We start from the raw sequence: 17,232 nt of genomic DNA on the forward strand, positions 1-17,232 counted from the left end.
ATATACTGTCACTGAGTGACTATATGTAATTTGCTTTATCGTTATCTTTTTTCGTAAAGATTTAACCAAACCAGGAGCAGAACATCAGGGCTTCTTTGAGGAAAATGCGACCGCCATTTTGACAGCCATATGCTTAGTCCTCGCTCTCACGATTGTCGGTCAATGTATCTTTCATCGGCAAAGGCAAAGGTAAATAATCATCATCAATATGGTATGCCTCATTCCTTTAAGAGAATGCTTATTTAGATGAAATACTGCATGTGTTCATGGGTTGTAGTATATTGCTTGGCTATTGCTTGGTGAGTTTGTTTGCTTGTTTTGCTTCTATTTGCCATTGTGTTTTCATCTTCCAAGATCAGTGTTTTTATATCGTTCTACTTATTGGAACACTCAAGTTTGGGTCAGTGGGCCAAAATACATTATTTCGACGTTAATCTGTCGGCACAAAAGTATGATTCCATTTCACTTTGTTCCACACTAAAAGATATCATGTTCACGAGTTGTCTATTTGATTTTCATTCGACGTTGAGTTTGATAATGACGCAAAGTTAAATTTGCATGAAATGTACCTATGGTGACAAATTATCATAGAAAATATGTGTATCTATTAGTAGCATAACGCGGAAACGCATTACATTAAGCGCATACGGCAGTTTATTACCCTATTGTCGCTTATCGTATTCATTGTACTCAACGTATTCCCCTTTTTTTTTTTGTTTAGGTGCCTGACTTCAAAAAGCGCGAATCAACAAGATTCTAGTACGTCCAATGAACATTTACAAATGTCAACCATGGGCGTCTTCTCCCCGACGATCTTGAATTCGCCGTGGACCACTGATCCAGCGATCGACACGCCCATCAGTCTCGAGGTCGTGTCATCCCGGTCATCGAACGGACCTAATAACGAAGCAGTCGACCATGGTGCTTCAGGAACTGAACGACAATCTCGAATGAGAGAGGGACAGGTAGAATCAGCGCCAAGCGACCTGCCTAAAAGCCGCAGCACGGATTGCCTCACAACCATCCCAGTGGGCGGAGCCAACAGGACGCCTTCTCATGAGAGCGCCCGCAAACAGGCAACATGGCAAGAGCAATCGGAGGGGCAAGTTGAAGGGGATGGAAATATGGACATTCACTGTCAACTTAGAAGCAAGGGTAGGAGCACAGGTACTTGCGAGAGAATAGGGCGCTCAGAATTGTTTAATGACTCTGAATATGATGTTCTCGACTTTGCCGCGACATGTGGCACCGCTCAAGTCGTCCCCCGCGAGAAAATGGTCAGTCCGTACCGGAGTAAGCCGAAACTTGATACAACAAGAAGCATAGACATAGCTGATGGAAAAGGGCTTCAGAAAATATGGAATGGCAATGAGCGCCCTCGACAAAGACGTAGGCTTACTCCTACCGATTGCGACTATGGAAATATCAACTGCTCTGATAGAGAGAGGTATGGCGAAGACGAACGAATGCGAGCAATCGCCCAACCTCTCTCAAATTCCAGTCCTACATTGGAGAGTGGAGTTTACCCTGGGTGCGAAACTCCCGATACCATCCCCAACCCGCGCCTCCCATCAATAGCAAACGAAGAAGTATTTTGCTTTCAGCATGATGCAAATGAATGTGCTTACAGTAATGCCGTCCGGGGCCAACCAAGTAGAGAAACACACGAGGATAGGACCTGTAGCAACTTCCTGGATCCCCTTCGTGACTGCGCGGTGCATCATGGGACTGATTCGAACGTTGACCAAGAGCAGGGAGGTTCCAATCCTAATCCACCAATTCTTGAAGCGATGTACGCAACGGTGAACAAGAAACCAATTACGGAAGGCAGTTTCGCTCATTGAAGGAGTCAGTGATATTGCATGAGTTTGGAGAATCATTTTAAGGTGGAATTACTGTCAAGTTTGCCTTTCGAATATAGAAACTTCTGGGTACTTTAACAGAAGTCCACGTAAGATATTCAAAGATCACTAGACACATCTCTTTGAACTTTCTTGATTTAATTCGTGATAGTCGCTTTTCAATATTGACATTACGTGTACATGGACTTGCAACCATTATATGCCAACCAAGAAAAATTGTCATCTATGGTCATTTGTGTTTTTTTTAATCTTTATTCTAGTAACAATCTTCTGCAGATGGGTGACGTACACGAGATAATTTTTGTGTATATTGAAAGAAAAACTGATATACTTCACATTGCTGACCCACCACCAATGCTACCAGTAATACTCAGGTTAAAAGCACTGATACTATACCGTTGATGGCACTACCTCATTTCTATGACTATTGACGTGACATACTTTTGCTCGAGAAGTAGAGGCTACCATGCAGGGGACTATTACGTATATGACTGGTGATTAAAGGTTATGTAGTTTTTAGCATTAGCGAGATTTAGATCTGCTTCGCGAACGCTAAGCCGACGCAGCTTCCCGGGTTGAACAATGTCTCGCGCATGTGCAGAAGACCATTATTGGCCTAAACAGCGTCATCTTTGCGTTCGCGTCGCAGATCTAAAACTCGATATTAATGGTACGACAAGTGCAATATTGCATCTCGCTACCTGTCACACTTCTGTCGCTGATCATCCTTTGAGTCCAACGTCAAGGGGTAGCTAATGGAAACCACTGATCTTTACTGGAGGTGTGGACGTCTCATTGGCCAATCTTTTTGAAGCCACCGCACCGCCATCTTACCTGGCACATCGCCCACACATCTGCGTACGACGTTCACGTCATCATGTGATCTTGGTGACAGTCTCTGCTGGAAAATGTGTGCAAATCCCCAGGCCAAAGATCGTGCCTGGTAAGATGGCGGTGCTGCGGCTTCACTTGTTTGTACAGCGTGAACAGGCCAATGAGATATCTATAGATACCTCCCATGGAGATCAGTGTTCGTAACCCTTCATCATGAAATGACCCCCGGCATGATGGTTCCTCTCATTCAGCGCACGTCTCTCAGTCTCTAGTATCGTAAATATAGGCGTAAGTTGTGTCACATGACTTACTTTTTTCCCAACGCACTCCATGACTGGCACATCAGTCGTGCATTAGAGCAAAGTAGTCGAAAAGCAAACATTAAATTTGAATCTGCGATGAAAAGCATCTTCTCAATTCTTAAGACAAATGCACCAAACAAAAGGACATACACCCTCAGAACACCTCTCTCTCTCTCTCTCTCTCTCTCTCTCTCTCTTTGATTGGTTTAACAGCCTCATATTTGAACGTGCTTTAATTTCTATTCATGTATTTCTCTTTGTTGTTTTTTTTCAACAACTTCAGCTTCTAACCTTGTTATCAATCCCCCGGATTTGCCATGGTTTACAGGATATCGATTTCAAACAGCTCTCAAGATACTGATTATTTTTTAGAATCCTCTTTAAACTTGTACAAATAGAATGGACAAATAAAATACCATGTTTAATGACGATAACAATAACAGTTATGATAATAATTCTGATAAAAAGATAGTATCAGTAAATCGTACATACTGTCTGAGTATAGTGTTCTTTGTATCACAGGTATCTATCTAAATAAATCTTAACATTAATCTTTCCAGAATGAACAAAGTACATAAATATGGACTACAAAAACAACAACAACTGATATCCAGGACAATGCTGTTTCTCCTTTTTTTTCGTCTACAAGATTTGTCTCTGCTCGAAACAGGCTTTCATGTGAAATATATACCTCCTTTAGTAGCCATATAGATCACTTTGTAAAGCACGTGCTACTGTTAAAGATTATGTCATGGAAAAGTTGCAACACACGTAACCGGAATTCATGCAGCCTTTTTTTGTTGTTGACGTAATCATTCACAGAAATCGCTCACTCTAAAAAAAAAAATCACACACCAAATAGCATTTCCATGGAAACATACGCATGCTTGCAGTTCTAGATATCACAGAAATATTTTAATTGAATATGTTCCTCACCGCAGGAAAAGAAAAGAAAAAAATAACACCACCAATATACATTAAAAAATGAACCAATCCTAACACTCTTCCTGATCCATTTTCATATGAAGCTTTGTTTTATAACAGAGTCAATCATTAATGGGATCTGTCGTTACTCTCTTGATCTATACAACTATGAACCTCGTACATCCTAGCCAATATACATAAATAAATATATGGGAGAGAAGGGAGAGGAAAAGATAATACATGGAAAATATTTGACATCTCGTTCTAACTTGCAATAATATTGTACGGCCATTATCAACCATTTTTTTTAAATCGCCGTCCCTTGCAATCAACATGGCATCAAAATTTTTACCTGGTCCGTTTGAGTGAGACAGACAGAAAGGTCCTTAGTTCGGTAAATTTTGAATCTAATTTTGTCTTCTACTGAAAATTGTAGGTAATATACACGAGGTACTTGCCAAAAAAAAAGTAGACATTCGATGTTCTGTATCGGGAAAGAGACAAGTTGGAATGAGGATGACCTACGCAATCATAAAGCCTTTCTCTACCAGGGAAATTGGACAGTGTGAACGATGCTGTGGGGTTCTATTTGCCAAACATCACAAATCACACAAAGGGTTAAATCGAAGTAATGTCTTGACTGCCTGTAGGAGGAAACACCACAATGTTCCGAAGAATACTTTGCTGTGGCAGTAGTTCCCTGGCATTATCAAATTGGTACTATCGACAGGACGTCTGAGCCGTGTAAATCTGACTTGAGTTGAGAGCTAACTTGTATATTATTTTATCTTCATATACAATAGTGACGCTCTTCCATTAGGTATACAAAAATTGAAGGAGAAATGAGTAAAAATGATTTGTATAATACACGTAAATAAGAATCCGTTCAGAATCCGAATATCATTACCATCATTACCATTACCATCATCATTACCATCTCTTCGGTTCGGAGTTCGGAGTTTTTGGCGTGTCCATGGCAGTGGCAGGGCCTCGATCGGTCGTGACTCAATGCTCTCGTTTGTACATTTTGATTAATCACCCAGCACAAGCTCAATTCGTCCAATAGCGGTATATATCATCTAACGCCATGGTCAAAAGATACCTGGAAATGCCAATTTCCATGATAAGAAAATTTACAATAAATAAGAGAGGATTTCATAATTAGATTTTGTATGAGGTGAATTAAAAAATCTATATGTATACAATCGTCACGTATAATGAAAACATATTAATATCTCAATGATGTTTACAAGCATGTATCGTCGAAACGTACATAGGAAAATAGAGTGAAAGCAAAAGTAAAGAAATAAAGCTCAGGAACAAATAAGACACTGACTCTTTGATCTCATTCGTAATGTTAAACACCGTTCCCTTTCTCATTACGTCATCAAATCATTCTCGTTTACAACTCCACCCAGTGAGTCACATCGCCGCATATACCAGGTATGTATACCTTACTATCAATGCATAAGAAACCACGAACATTTCAATTTACAGCTGACCTTCCTCTATGCTTGAAATTACTTACGCTTACCTTCGTCACGTCGCAAATATTCCATTTTGAGTAGTTTCTACCAAATACAACGAGTCACTGTCTACTGTGGCCGTAACAAGTCTGTGACAACTACGCTTTAACTATAGGTATACATCTACTTCCTTCGCTCTGTTGAAATTCGGATTATATCCTTGACGCATCACCATATAGCATATTGTAAACCTTACGTTGAAATTTACTCTATGATAAAGAACACACTAACACACAATAATACGGAACATTGGTCCATTCCCAGTACATGTGAGACAATGAAAATGAACAGTACACAGGATTCACTCAAAGTTAAGCATTCGAAACAGTTTTTTTTTCCTGTAGAGTTAAAGTCATAACCACTTTGACCCTTGAAAGACGCAACGTTCTGAAGTAAAATTTTGTTTTTCGCATTGTTGAACGCAACCAAGGCTAACCCTTAATATATTGTAATTTCACTTGTTACTTTTTAGAGAGGGATACAGACATACATAGGATATTAGATAAGAACTGTGCACTACGCAATATTCTGATCGATTAAATTTAATGGAAGTTGTTAAAACAAGATATCAACAACTACCAACCCTAGCCTACTTTTCCAGTCAAGACCTTGTCTCAGCTAGCTGAAATTTCACGGGTGATTATGTGAATGGTTAAGTGCATTCATAAAAAACTTGTAGTAAAAATTCTTACAGGTACATAACGTACGTGTATGACGTTAGAAGGAAAATTGGTCACCATATAAATCAAGACCGTGCCTATACTGTATACACCATCCGCCTTCTGATCCAGAGTCACTTTGCGTCGATACGAAAACATAGATGCTACTAGCAAAATCATTGAATTCTACAAGGATTCATACATGAATGATAAACGATATATTTTTGTTGCATATAACATATAACATACGCTCACATTAACACACAACGCACACGCACCCAGAAATCCAGCATGACTTACAGTCAAACGCACTGGGTGATTGTATATAATCAATCTATAGCGTTGCGATTGAATAATTAATCTATAAATATTTCTTTTATTGTTAATACCTCTATATACTATTTTCCTAATTCCTACTCTGCACGTAAAACTCAACGTGGATATTGCACTTAACATGTTCCAATCCTTACTTAACGTTTTAAAGCATTTGCACACACTTTGCCCCAATACGCTACTCATTCCAGACTGATACAGACTGCGCCCACCAATTAACTGAAAAGGCAAAACATAATAAATTGATTGCAGTAAAAAGACGATCCATCAACCGTATTTGATTTGTTTTTCTTGGAAGTATGTACACAATGCATATACTGCGAATAACTCATGATGCATACAGATTTATATAAGCATAACACATGTTTTAAGGTTATGAGTCACATAGCACTGCAAGAATAAAACAATATACATACTATAAACAACATCGCAATAAACGTTTCGAACATAGTATAAGCTTTCATTAGCCTGCTGTTAGGGAATTTCTTTCTCCGTATACGGTCCATCAACATAATATGAAAAAACAAACAAACAAACAAAAATTCTTACATTTACGAATGTATGTCTAGAAATCAAACACTTAATAGACGTGCCATCGGGCAGTATCACAAGAAAAGATATGTAAATTAAAATATACAATTTCTTGATGTAATCAATCCAACTTAATGTACTAGTATTTAATGAAAAAAAAATCAAAATTAATACAAATACAAATCGTAAATATTTTGCATATAGCGGAATGATTGAACCAATGTCTCCGCGCAGCTCTTACACAAGGTTATGTGGAAATTCAAACTTAAAAACATCCGTTGTCATACATACATCCACAAGTCTTGAAGTATGATGATCTTATACACATAATGTAAAATCCTCATTCCAGTAACAGTCTTTCAAAACTGTCAAGCTTGCGAGCACAATTAAAAAATGATATGTAAATGAAATGACGTTGTCTCTGATTATAATGCAACACAGTACATTTCTGAACACGTTGCTAAACCTACGAGAAGTGCAAAATGAAACAACGGGCCTGCAGTTCGTTTTCTCCGATAATGCTTGAACAGGTAAAAAAAAAAGAAATCCTTTTATGTCAAACTACTTACAACAATCTGTGCATGCTAAATGTACGTACATGAATGTTTACAGAGACCTGCACAAACCCTAGAGCATCCTCCGTAACAGCATTGTGAAAACGTCGGTGTGTAAGAAATACTACATAATTATATAGAATTGTATGTACAACGGTTCCACTATTAAATGGCGAAACAACCTGGTATGACCTTCCTTAAAACGCTATCATGCAGTCTACATTAATAAGTCATTCCCTATGGTCCCCGATAAGAATGTTCATCGTGATTTTACCACCTTCATACTCATTCAGAATCACCTTCTAAAACAGACTGTCAAGGAAAGTTTACTATAGCCTTTTTCAAAGATATCATCGAGTTAGGTACCTAGACTCTATTTTGTTCTGTTGTTTCAGTCATTGTCGCTGTCAGTATCTATCACATACTCATATCACACTATCCAATACGATTTCACACGCTTAAGTTATAACTTTACATAAACGACATCCAATAGAATGTTTCGACGTAGTACTAGTATAAAAAAGTTTTCAAATCTATTGCATGTATACAATAACATTGTATGTTATGTAAGTAAATACTGTCGATGAAAAAAACAACAACATTATAAATGCATGTTTACTTGACACAAGGTAAAATGTCAAATAGAGGGAAAGAGAAGAAAACAAGTGAGAAAACTTTGATGAGAAAATGTTAATTTTTGCTGCTCCTCTCTCATGCGAACGACTAGCGCTGAATAGCATGATAACACGCTCAACTCTTGCTGCAAAAAAAATTCCAATTCGCTGTTCCTCCGCACCATAATGCATCGCGATAGTTTGCTTTCTAAAAGCTTCCGGATAACATAACATTATCGTCCATTGATATCAATCCGGTGACTGAAGGACTAACGTAATTGACACGTCTGCCTCCGTTTCAGTGCTTGGTGGCGTTTCCATTTGGTAACTCTTCCTCATTACTCTTCCTGTATCAAAGAAGGTGAGAGAAAGTTCTGTAAATGAACATTTTATTATGTAGCAGCATTCACTAATTCCTAATTCACTTAACCTTGTAATTACAAAAAATCTGCCGTCATACGGCTGCTAAATGTCAAGACAATTTGTGAATAGTTCCCAGTCAATACCCCAAACATTATAGGATGAAACTCAAATGTGTATGTGGATCGAGGGATCGAATGCAGCAATTTATAGTAGAGCACATCCGTAAAGTTGGAGGAAAAAACCGACAATCAGTTCAAAAGTAATGAATCTTTCAAGTTCTGGTGCTGCCATCGCTGGATGAGAAGACTACTACATTTGTGACGTCACGAAAGTCCAACGATACAAAAGAGATATCTCCTTGAGCGGTGAATGTTTGCGAACCAATAATTAAGCTAGTGTAGTTTTGTTTACTCTTTACAACAATGTAATTCTATTTTGGTTTGGCAGGGTTCGTAAACTGTTGCAGTCAAATTCGCAAACAGTTCTTATTGTCTTAAATACTTTTTCTTGTCGCAAAGCAATTTTGAACATGTCCAAAATTTCTTCTGCTACTATCCTTTCTCTTCCATCAACTTCCTATTCAGATGTCTCCTTCTATACCCCTCGTACTCGTCCTGTCTGGTTCCCGTGAAATCATTTTTGGCTTCGAAATATACTGGAAGTTATTCCTCTTGTGCATGTGTGTGCGTGTGTGTGTGTGTAGATATTACAGATATTGATTAATTTGATCAAGTTGACCATGATAGTTTTTTTTTTCTCAAAGAGTTATGCTGAATTTGATATAATTTTTGTATATAAGGTATGCTCTGCAAAAAAAAAAAAAAAAAAAGTACGTGAAAAAAGGTGATTCAGCAACACACATTTTTGTGTAATGAGGCAGATGTGGATTGGCTTGATTAGGTTGATCAAGATAGATTTTTCTGAGAGTCATGCGGAATTTCATGTCATTTCTTTTATATAAACATGGTATGATTTGAACAAAAAACTCCAAGATAAATTGTATTGTATGTTGGAAAAATGATTTAGCAGCACAAGAGAGAAGAATACAGTTGTTTATATTTTGTTCATATCAATTTCGTTGTTAACATGGACCTGATATCGAATGAAATTCACATAAAGAATATCATAAAACAAAAAAGTGTGTGTGTGTGTGTGTGTGTGTGTGTGTTTGTTTGTTCCTTCAGTTAGAAATAAAGAGAAATACAAGATCACTCCGAGGTCGTTATACCAGTCAAGCAAACTGTTTATTGAAAACAGTCTCCCCCACCAAAGATGTTCTTTGATACGTGTAATTCTATTTATTGCTTTAAGTACCCCTATTTATATCTTTGTAAGAACGATGTTGTTCAGTTGTCATAATGATTTCATTTGTAATTGTACAATTGGAAAAATAAAACAAACTGAAATTGAAACTGAAACATCTTCCTCCGATCTGCTGCTGACTTCAATTTAATTAATCTTAGCTCTTCTTGAGGTTGAGCGTTGTTGTTGAGTTGTCAAAATGATTTCATTTGTACAGTTTGGAGAAATGAAACAAACAGAAATTGAAACTGAAACATCTTCTTCCAATCTGCTGCTGACTTCAATTCATTTAATCTTAGCTCTTTTCGAGGTTGCAGCATGCAAACATTAGAAATCTTTGTCATTATATTTCCAGTTAAGTGATGATATGAAATTATAATGCTCGATCCGACGCCAATCTGGTAAGACAAGACAAGAGACCGCAGTTTTGACAAATAATCGATTTCGCTGTTTGATGTCAACTGACCATTGCCATCATACTGCTATAACAAAAACACTTCACTTGCATGATAAACAGCGTGGAGCAAAATCTAATCCTAATGAGCAGTTTTGGCCCGAAATTTACTTGTAAAAAAAAGGTAACAGTCTACAAAACGATGCATCTATTTACTTGACAACATGCATATACCGACTTACAAATGCGTATGGATACCAGTGTTGATTTTGTGTGTACAGATATGCACTTGTTAAGAAAGCAAAAATTAGTATTGTACTTTAACAACACCAGTATAATTCCAGTAATCATTCATGAAATCGTACTTCTGCAGGCTTCCATGAAAACTTCAATATCTTTGCATATCTGAAGATTAAAGAGACTATGAAAATTTCCCTGATTCCGAAAGTAGTCTTGCCCATATTGAGATGCATGTAAAGCACATTGCTCTGTAGAATCTCCCTGACTTTAATGTGTGAATGTTGGCAGCCCAGAAAATGTTGTCATGTAAAATTAATATTGTGCCACAAGGTGAATAACCAGCGCAAAGAAAATCAGAATTTCGAAGTTTACAAATTAATGTACACGTACACATTTCAGAACGTTACTAAAGGCTATTCCTCATTATGATAACAATGTTATTTGACTTGAGGGGTCAAAGGCTGTTCTTGATGACGAGGTTTTCGTAATGTGCAATGTTTCCTCTTTTAGATGACGAATACTGTCAGGTAACTGTTGACGTACCCCATACAACTATCCCTGCCATATTCCAGCTGTAGTGCCACCGTTTACGATGTAGGCCTATTAATATGGTATTTTGAAAATATATTCATTGCATGCCCTTTGGCAAAAGTGACATCAAACTCATGAACATGATGTGGAACGAACGTTACCAACCAGACCAACAGAATCACGTTGTACCGCGTAACCAGACAATAGGAAGCTTTAGATCTGCGACGCGGACGTTAAGAGAGAGAGAGAGAGAGAGAGAGAGAGAGAAAAAAAAAAAAAAAACCTGTTCTGCGCATGCGCAAGACCGCTTATCAAAATGTCGCGTTTTTGCGACGGTTGTCGGTCAATTTAGCATCCGCTCATTTTCATGACGTAGAGAGCTACTTGATGCCATTATGACGTCAGCTAGCTGTTTTGATTAGGAGAAATTTCACACACCACGAACAAGAAGTAGGGGCGCTATTTTACTTTATATACGCTGCGTCTTCGCGGAATCTAAAGCTACTTTGCAACACGACGCAGGGAGAGAGGAAAACGGTCAACGCAACCGTCTTAGCGTTCGCGTCGCAGATCAAAAGCTATCTACATAACATTGTCACAATCACTTGTTTTCAAAGACGTGTGCTTTCGACACACTCCGTGCGGTGCGTACATCGTTCTTTGTGGGCGACAGTGGCAAGGTGCGGAACATCTGAAAGTGTTCAGTACAGTGTATTTTAAGGAATCTTCCTCCAGCATTGTGTACCATGACTAAGTCAAGCGGTTGAATTATCAATCAACTCTTTATAAAGAACTGTGATTTCAAAAACTCTATAATTTCACAGCTTCAATGTTGATAGGACTTCATGAAGCTGCCATTATTGGGGGCATGGTCTGTTTATTCTGAAGGTTCGTTATTCCGAAACACACGAATTCCGTGTACGTAGACATTCGTTATTACCACTGTCCAGAATAAAAAACCCTTTTTTCATTTTCGGATTGATAATCCAAAAATGAAAAGGGGTTCCTTTATCCGAGCATTGGTGACGTGTGATATTCCGAATGTTAATTAGTCCGGAAATGAAATAAGGCTCGTTATTCCGAAGGTTCATAAACCGAAAATGAAAACGGTTTGTTATTCCGAAGGTTTGTTAATCCAAAAATGAAAAAAAAAAGAAGCTCTGTGCGTACTTAAACGAAACTTCAGAATCATGAACCTTATTTCGTTTTCCAATTAACGAACCATTGGAATACGTTCAAAGATACAGCAACCCGTCCTCCTCATGACAATGATAATGTGCAAATGAATAAATGCACAGATATTGAATAACTAACAATGAATAATACATTAACACAGACATTCTTAAATCATTACATATAACTTGGGATGCCAATATCAATCAATTCTCACCTCGTTTTTTCTTCAGCTTCCGCCATCATTCTCAGGTTCGTCAGTTCCTCATCCGACATCAGCACCGTGGCCGTGATAGATCTCCGCGTCGTCCTCCGCCCCTTCGCCGTCTCCGCACTCTGAGCCGACAGGCCTCCGGCATTTTCCTTGGATATATAGAAATCGTACGTCCATGGCATGTTTAATCTTAAATCGATTTTCTTTCATTCCTTTTTTTTTTTCAACGTGGCACAGTAGTACAACACAAGCGGTGCGCTGGAATTCGTGCAGTCGCAGTCAAGTTCGCACCACACAACACAATGGCGACGATTTTCGCACCTGAAGACGCGTGTCTCTCACTCTTCATCCAACACACTAAGAGGCCATGCATCGAACGAAGAGAAGATCTTTGTGAGCACAGATAAAAGGTTGCCAATTTGCACGAGCGAAAAAAATTGCAGAGAGTGAGCAGGTGAAGTGTAGAGTTTTTCTTTGTCAAGAATTGTAGGCGCGACAAGAAAAAAAAAAAGGAAAGACGGCGTGTTGGTATTATAAACATGCAAGAAATCAGCAGCTATTCTGCCCTTTTTTTCCTGCATAAAGTGCCTTCTCTAAATCACTATCATACAATCTACGCTTTGAAAGTTAAGAACAAAAATGCAAGTTAAATGCACGTATAAATACCTCTTGGCAGCTACTGAGTAGGGACAGGAGAGAGGAGTATATGCGAGCATGCTAGTATTTTGTTTGTTTGACGGAAAAAAAAGATTGGAAAAGAAAAACAGGAACATAATTAGAAATTAATGACAAAGTAACCATAACAAGATGCATTAGTTCACAAACCATACAGAGATAGTTTAAAAGAAATAAGGTAATTATATGCAAGGCTACAGAGGTGCGCATATTCCTTACTACGATACATACCGATAGCATAAAGGTAATTAATCATTCGAGTTCATCTACAAAAGGTTAGAGTCACTGAGCCTTCTGTCCTACAGGTAAGAAACATAGATACATTCATGCCGAAAAAGTCGATTTCTTGTGTTAGTAAGACATCGTTCTAGACATGCTGCATTGTTTGAAAAATATATCACGCCATAACGTCAGTTTGAAGGCTTGTAGTGACTCAAGGTGAAACAAGATTTCCCCAAAACTACAAACGGAAAAAAAGGAATCTAAGTTGAGCGAAATTAGGTAAGAGATGCAAGAGCACTTGGTATAGGAAAATAGTTGCTTTTGTGGTGGCAAATCAAACGACGTACATAATTATCGTTACACTCAATTTGCACTAATTTTAAAAGTTTGCATACGGAATGATACTAACCAATAGGTCAGTAACGGAAAAAGTTAGTAAATTACTACATGCACTATTTTGCTTTCTGCAGATTGCAACAACATGTTCAAGGGTGTCTATTGTGCCATGCCCAATTACATGCATGCATTTTACTGTCATGTGATTGGTCGAGTAAAGTGGTGTCGCCACCTTGCAGTCTGACTTTCAAAAGGACAGGTTTTTTTTTTATAAATTGCATGTACAGCGTATACACACGAAGACTTCCTTCGCCACTTCTTTGCTCATGTTCTTAAAAAGTCGTTTGATATGACAACAACAACGAGGTAATTTCTTCAGGGTGCAATTGAAAAGAAGCTTTTTCTAGATTCGTCTACAACTACATTGTAATCAGATTAGAAATCACATGATCATTCGAATCCAAACAAACCACGAATACTGCTTGGTGAATCAACACGTCTTCCTGCTATACCGTCCGTCAACAGAAAATGCTTGGACCACTTAATAATGTCACGAAAATCATGCTTAACAAAGACATCAAAATGGTGTGACTGGAATCAGTGTTTCCGTGGAAATGAATGGAAGTGATGAACAGTTTGGGATGCTCGTTTTGTGATGGATTTGATATGAGGTACAAGGAGCATGCAAAACCAAACTCTGATTCTCTTATCGTCTACTTTCTTGACATTTTAAGCAAATATTCGTTAGGATTTTTGATCAGTGACATAAAGTGTTCAGCACGAAACTAACTATTTCTTTTTTTGTGTGTGTGAATGCTATTTTATAGGTTTGATGCATTTTCTAAAAAAAAACGGACAAAAATGTTTTCAATTTTTTGTCTCCGATTCACCCAGGCTGGTGCCGTGGTTTGCCCTGGTCGTTACATAATTTGTTAGCATTCTCAACAGAGCAATATGTCATTTTCACAGGCATTCCACAAACATTCCATAACAATGATCATCTACACGGCCGAAACAAACTGCAGGACAAGTCGAAGTGGCTTCAGCACAGCGAGCCTTCCCCCAGACTTGGACTGACATCGATTGACACTGTCTATCAACGCTCATGCATCGGCATTCAATACACTTTGCATTTTGTTTTTGCTTTTTTACCCTCATCTCTACGAAAACTTCGTGCAACTTAGGACATGATTATTTCTTCAGTTAAAATTTCATATACGATATATTATAATATATGATATTATAAACTCCATTTACAATGCCTCCCGTTAAGAAGGTGAAGTTCTATGATACATATAGCATACAGGTGTCTTGTGCTCCTATGATTCCGGTAGCAATGGTTGCTTAAAAGGCTAAACCAGTACAGATATTCTAAGCACCGTGACACAACGACAACATGCATTAGAAATTTACAGACATCGTGAAGTTGATGTGATTTACAACATTAGTGGTATAGCACCACAGTTTGGCGCCTCCCGCGTCAAAAGGTTCAAATTCCATAATGTGATGTACAAGCTTTTCGAATTCATTTACATGGTCCATTCAATCAGACCATCAGTGATACGACAGTGCTTACTATTTATACATGAAAATAATAAGTTGATGCTGTAAAGACAACCACAGTATACACAACTATCACAAGTGTTAACAACTTGCAGGCAACTCGAGTCCAGTCATGCACAAGAGAGACAGCGATAGATAAGAGACGCCAGAGTTCATTCCGTTGTCGAGAGTCAGAAGAGAAGCACATCATTTCTATGTCTGTCATTTTTGCTTTGTTTTTGTGAGTCAGTGGAGGCGGCGAAATCTCTCTTTTTTTGTCTACTTGGCCCCTCCTACCTTGTTCAGTGAGCGGACATCCTCAGTGCTCCGTGCCGCCAGCGACCCGTTGCCATTCTCCAACGGCTTGATGGCGGGCGTGAGCTTATTGCTACTTCCGGTGATGAGCACTTGAGCCCGCCTGGCGGCGCTCTGCATCTTCGTCTGGATTTCTGCCGTTCGAATGGTGACCCCGAAGATGTCCTCATGGTAGCGGTTCGTGTCCTAGAGGAACAAGGGTGCATGTTGCGTAACATTGAATGTGAGTGCTTGTGATCAATCAGTATGGCAGCTGGATCAAACTATCGGCTTACGTTTTTAAATACTCGTTTGCTCCCTTCTACAAATGGCTAACAATAACGTTCATAAAGGGGAAAGATTTGATCATTGAACCATTTTTTTTTTCTGCTGGTGAACTCTTTCAAATAGGTCTCAATGTTTCCTTGAAAATGTAATTCATATGATAAAAGAAGCTGGGAAATCTTACTGTACAATTGTTTCCATAAAAATCTTGCAGGTGTTTCAAAAGGGATACACATTATGAAGTTTCAAATACAGTTGTCATTCACACAACTACCTCCTTTGTTTCGATTGGGAGTTCCTAAATCACCTTATACTCTCGTATTCATAAAAGTACTTACAATAACTTACTTATATTCACTGATTACATGGTGAATAAGGTAATGCTATGAGGCAGGCATATTTCTTCGTTATTTCACTAAGTTAAGAAAACAAAGATTACATTGGCATTCATTCTGCTGCTCAAAATAATGGCAAAGAGAGACGTGTCCGACAACTGATTGAAATCGCTGGCGGCGAGGTGGCACAGTCGGTAACGTCTTTGCATTTCAATTCCACGGCTTGGGTTTGGGCGCGGGTTCGAACCCAACTGAGTCTTACTGATCAAGGGCAATGCTGTGTGTTATCATGCCATCCACTCTAGTAGAGGCAAAGCACCCTGTTCTTCGGATAGGACATGAAATGAAGGTTTTGTTTGTGAGAGAGACACAGCCCACGCACGTCAAAGATTCTGCTTCATCCATTCATCGCAAAGACAAGTGTGCACTTAACAATGTTTAACTCAGTGAAATTATCCGCCAAAGTACTCACAACTCAACCCCACGGAAAACCAGCTTAGTGCAGCTTACTGTCGGCTATCCAGCCAGCTTGTCGTATGAAAAATAAAAACAAACAAACAAATCCTCACTAACAAAAATTTCCTGTTTTTGTCAATAGTAAATGGATAATGTTTTGTTGTGTACACGGCTTATCCGCTTCCAAGCTGGTGAGGACTGCAGACATTAAAGTCTCTTTTACTGTGACGAATATTTGTGTGCAAGCATCAATCTATCATCAGTTGCATCTACCTTCATTTTGGCCACGAAGTCGTGTGCCTCCGAGAGGGTCATTTTGCCCTGCTCAGCGAGGATGACCTCGAGCTTGGTGCCGACGTCGGCCGCCATCGAGACGTCGCCGCAGACGTAGAAGTGGCCCTCGTCCTTGCAGACGGTCTGGTAGACGAGTTTGCCGTTCTGGTGCATCATGTCCTGGACGTAGACCTGTCGAGATAAGGGCGTGGCGATATGGATATTGCAATACTATGCTTTCAGCCAATCAAATAACGATTTGCTGCGAGCGTTTATACCGTTACTGAGTTTACCGGTTGAAACATCCGAGACGAATGTAAGGTTTAATGTAGGTTTATCATATCATACACTGGACTTGGCACTTCAGTTAGCAGCTAGGCTACTGCATTTAGGAAATGTATTCATCGATTTATGTTCACAGGACAAGGAATTTCGACGGGTCATGGACAGACTGTGAC

The 17,232-nt window shown here is 38.8% G+C and overlaps 1 protein-coding gene across 1 annotated transcript in view; it reads right to left on the reverse strand.

Moving 5' to 3' along the window:
• Positions 1–8,334: 8,334 nt before the first annotated feature.
• LOC139741943 (nitric oxide synthase, salivary gland-like) overlaps positions 8,335–17,232 on the reverse strand; it is a 146,550-nt gene continuing 137,652 nt past the window's right edge. Inside the window, exons 25-29 of the mRNA XM_071652516.1 lie at positions 16,775–16,966; positions 15,429–15,632; positions 13,023–13,073; positions 12,360–12,505; positions 8,335–8,486 (exon numbers count right to left, since the gene is read on the reverse strand). Coding sequence (XP_071508617.1) covers positions 8,438–8,486; positions 12,360–12,505; positions 13,023–13,073; positions 15,429–15,632; positions 16,775–16,966 — 642 coding nt within the window. The 3' untranslated portion in view covers positions 8,335–8,437. The remainder of the gene's footprint in view (positions 8,487–12,359; positions 12,506–13,022; positions 13,074–15,428; positions 15,633–16,774; positions 16,967–17,232) is intronic.

This window comes from Diadema antillarum, unplaced genomic scaffold (assembly GCF_040938485.1).
Source record: "Diadema antillarum isolate AM-2024a unplaced genomic scaffold, OU_Dant_1.0 scf00000032, whole genome shotgun sequence".
Lineage (NCBI taxonomy): Eukaryota > Metazoa > Echinodermata > Echinoidea > Diadematoida > Diadematidae > Diadema > Diadema antillarum.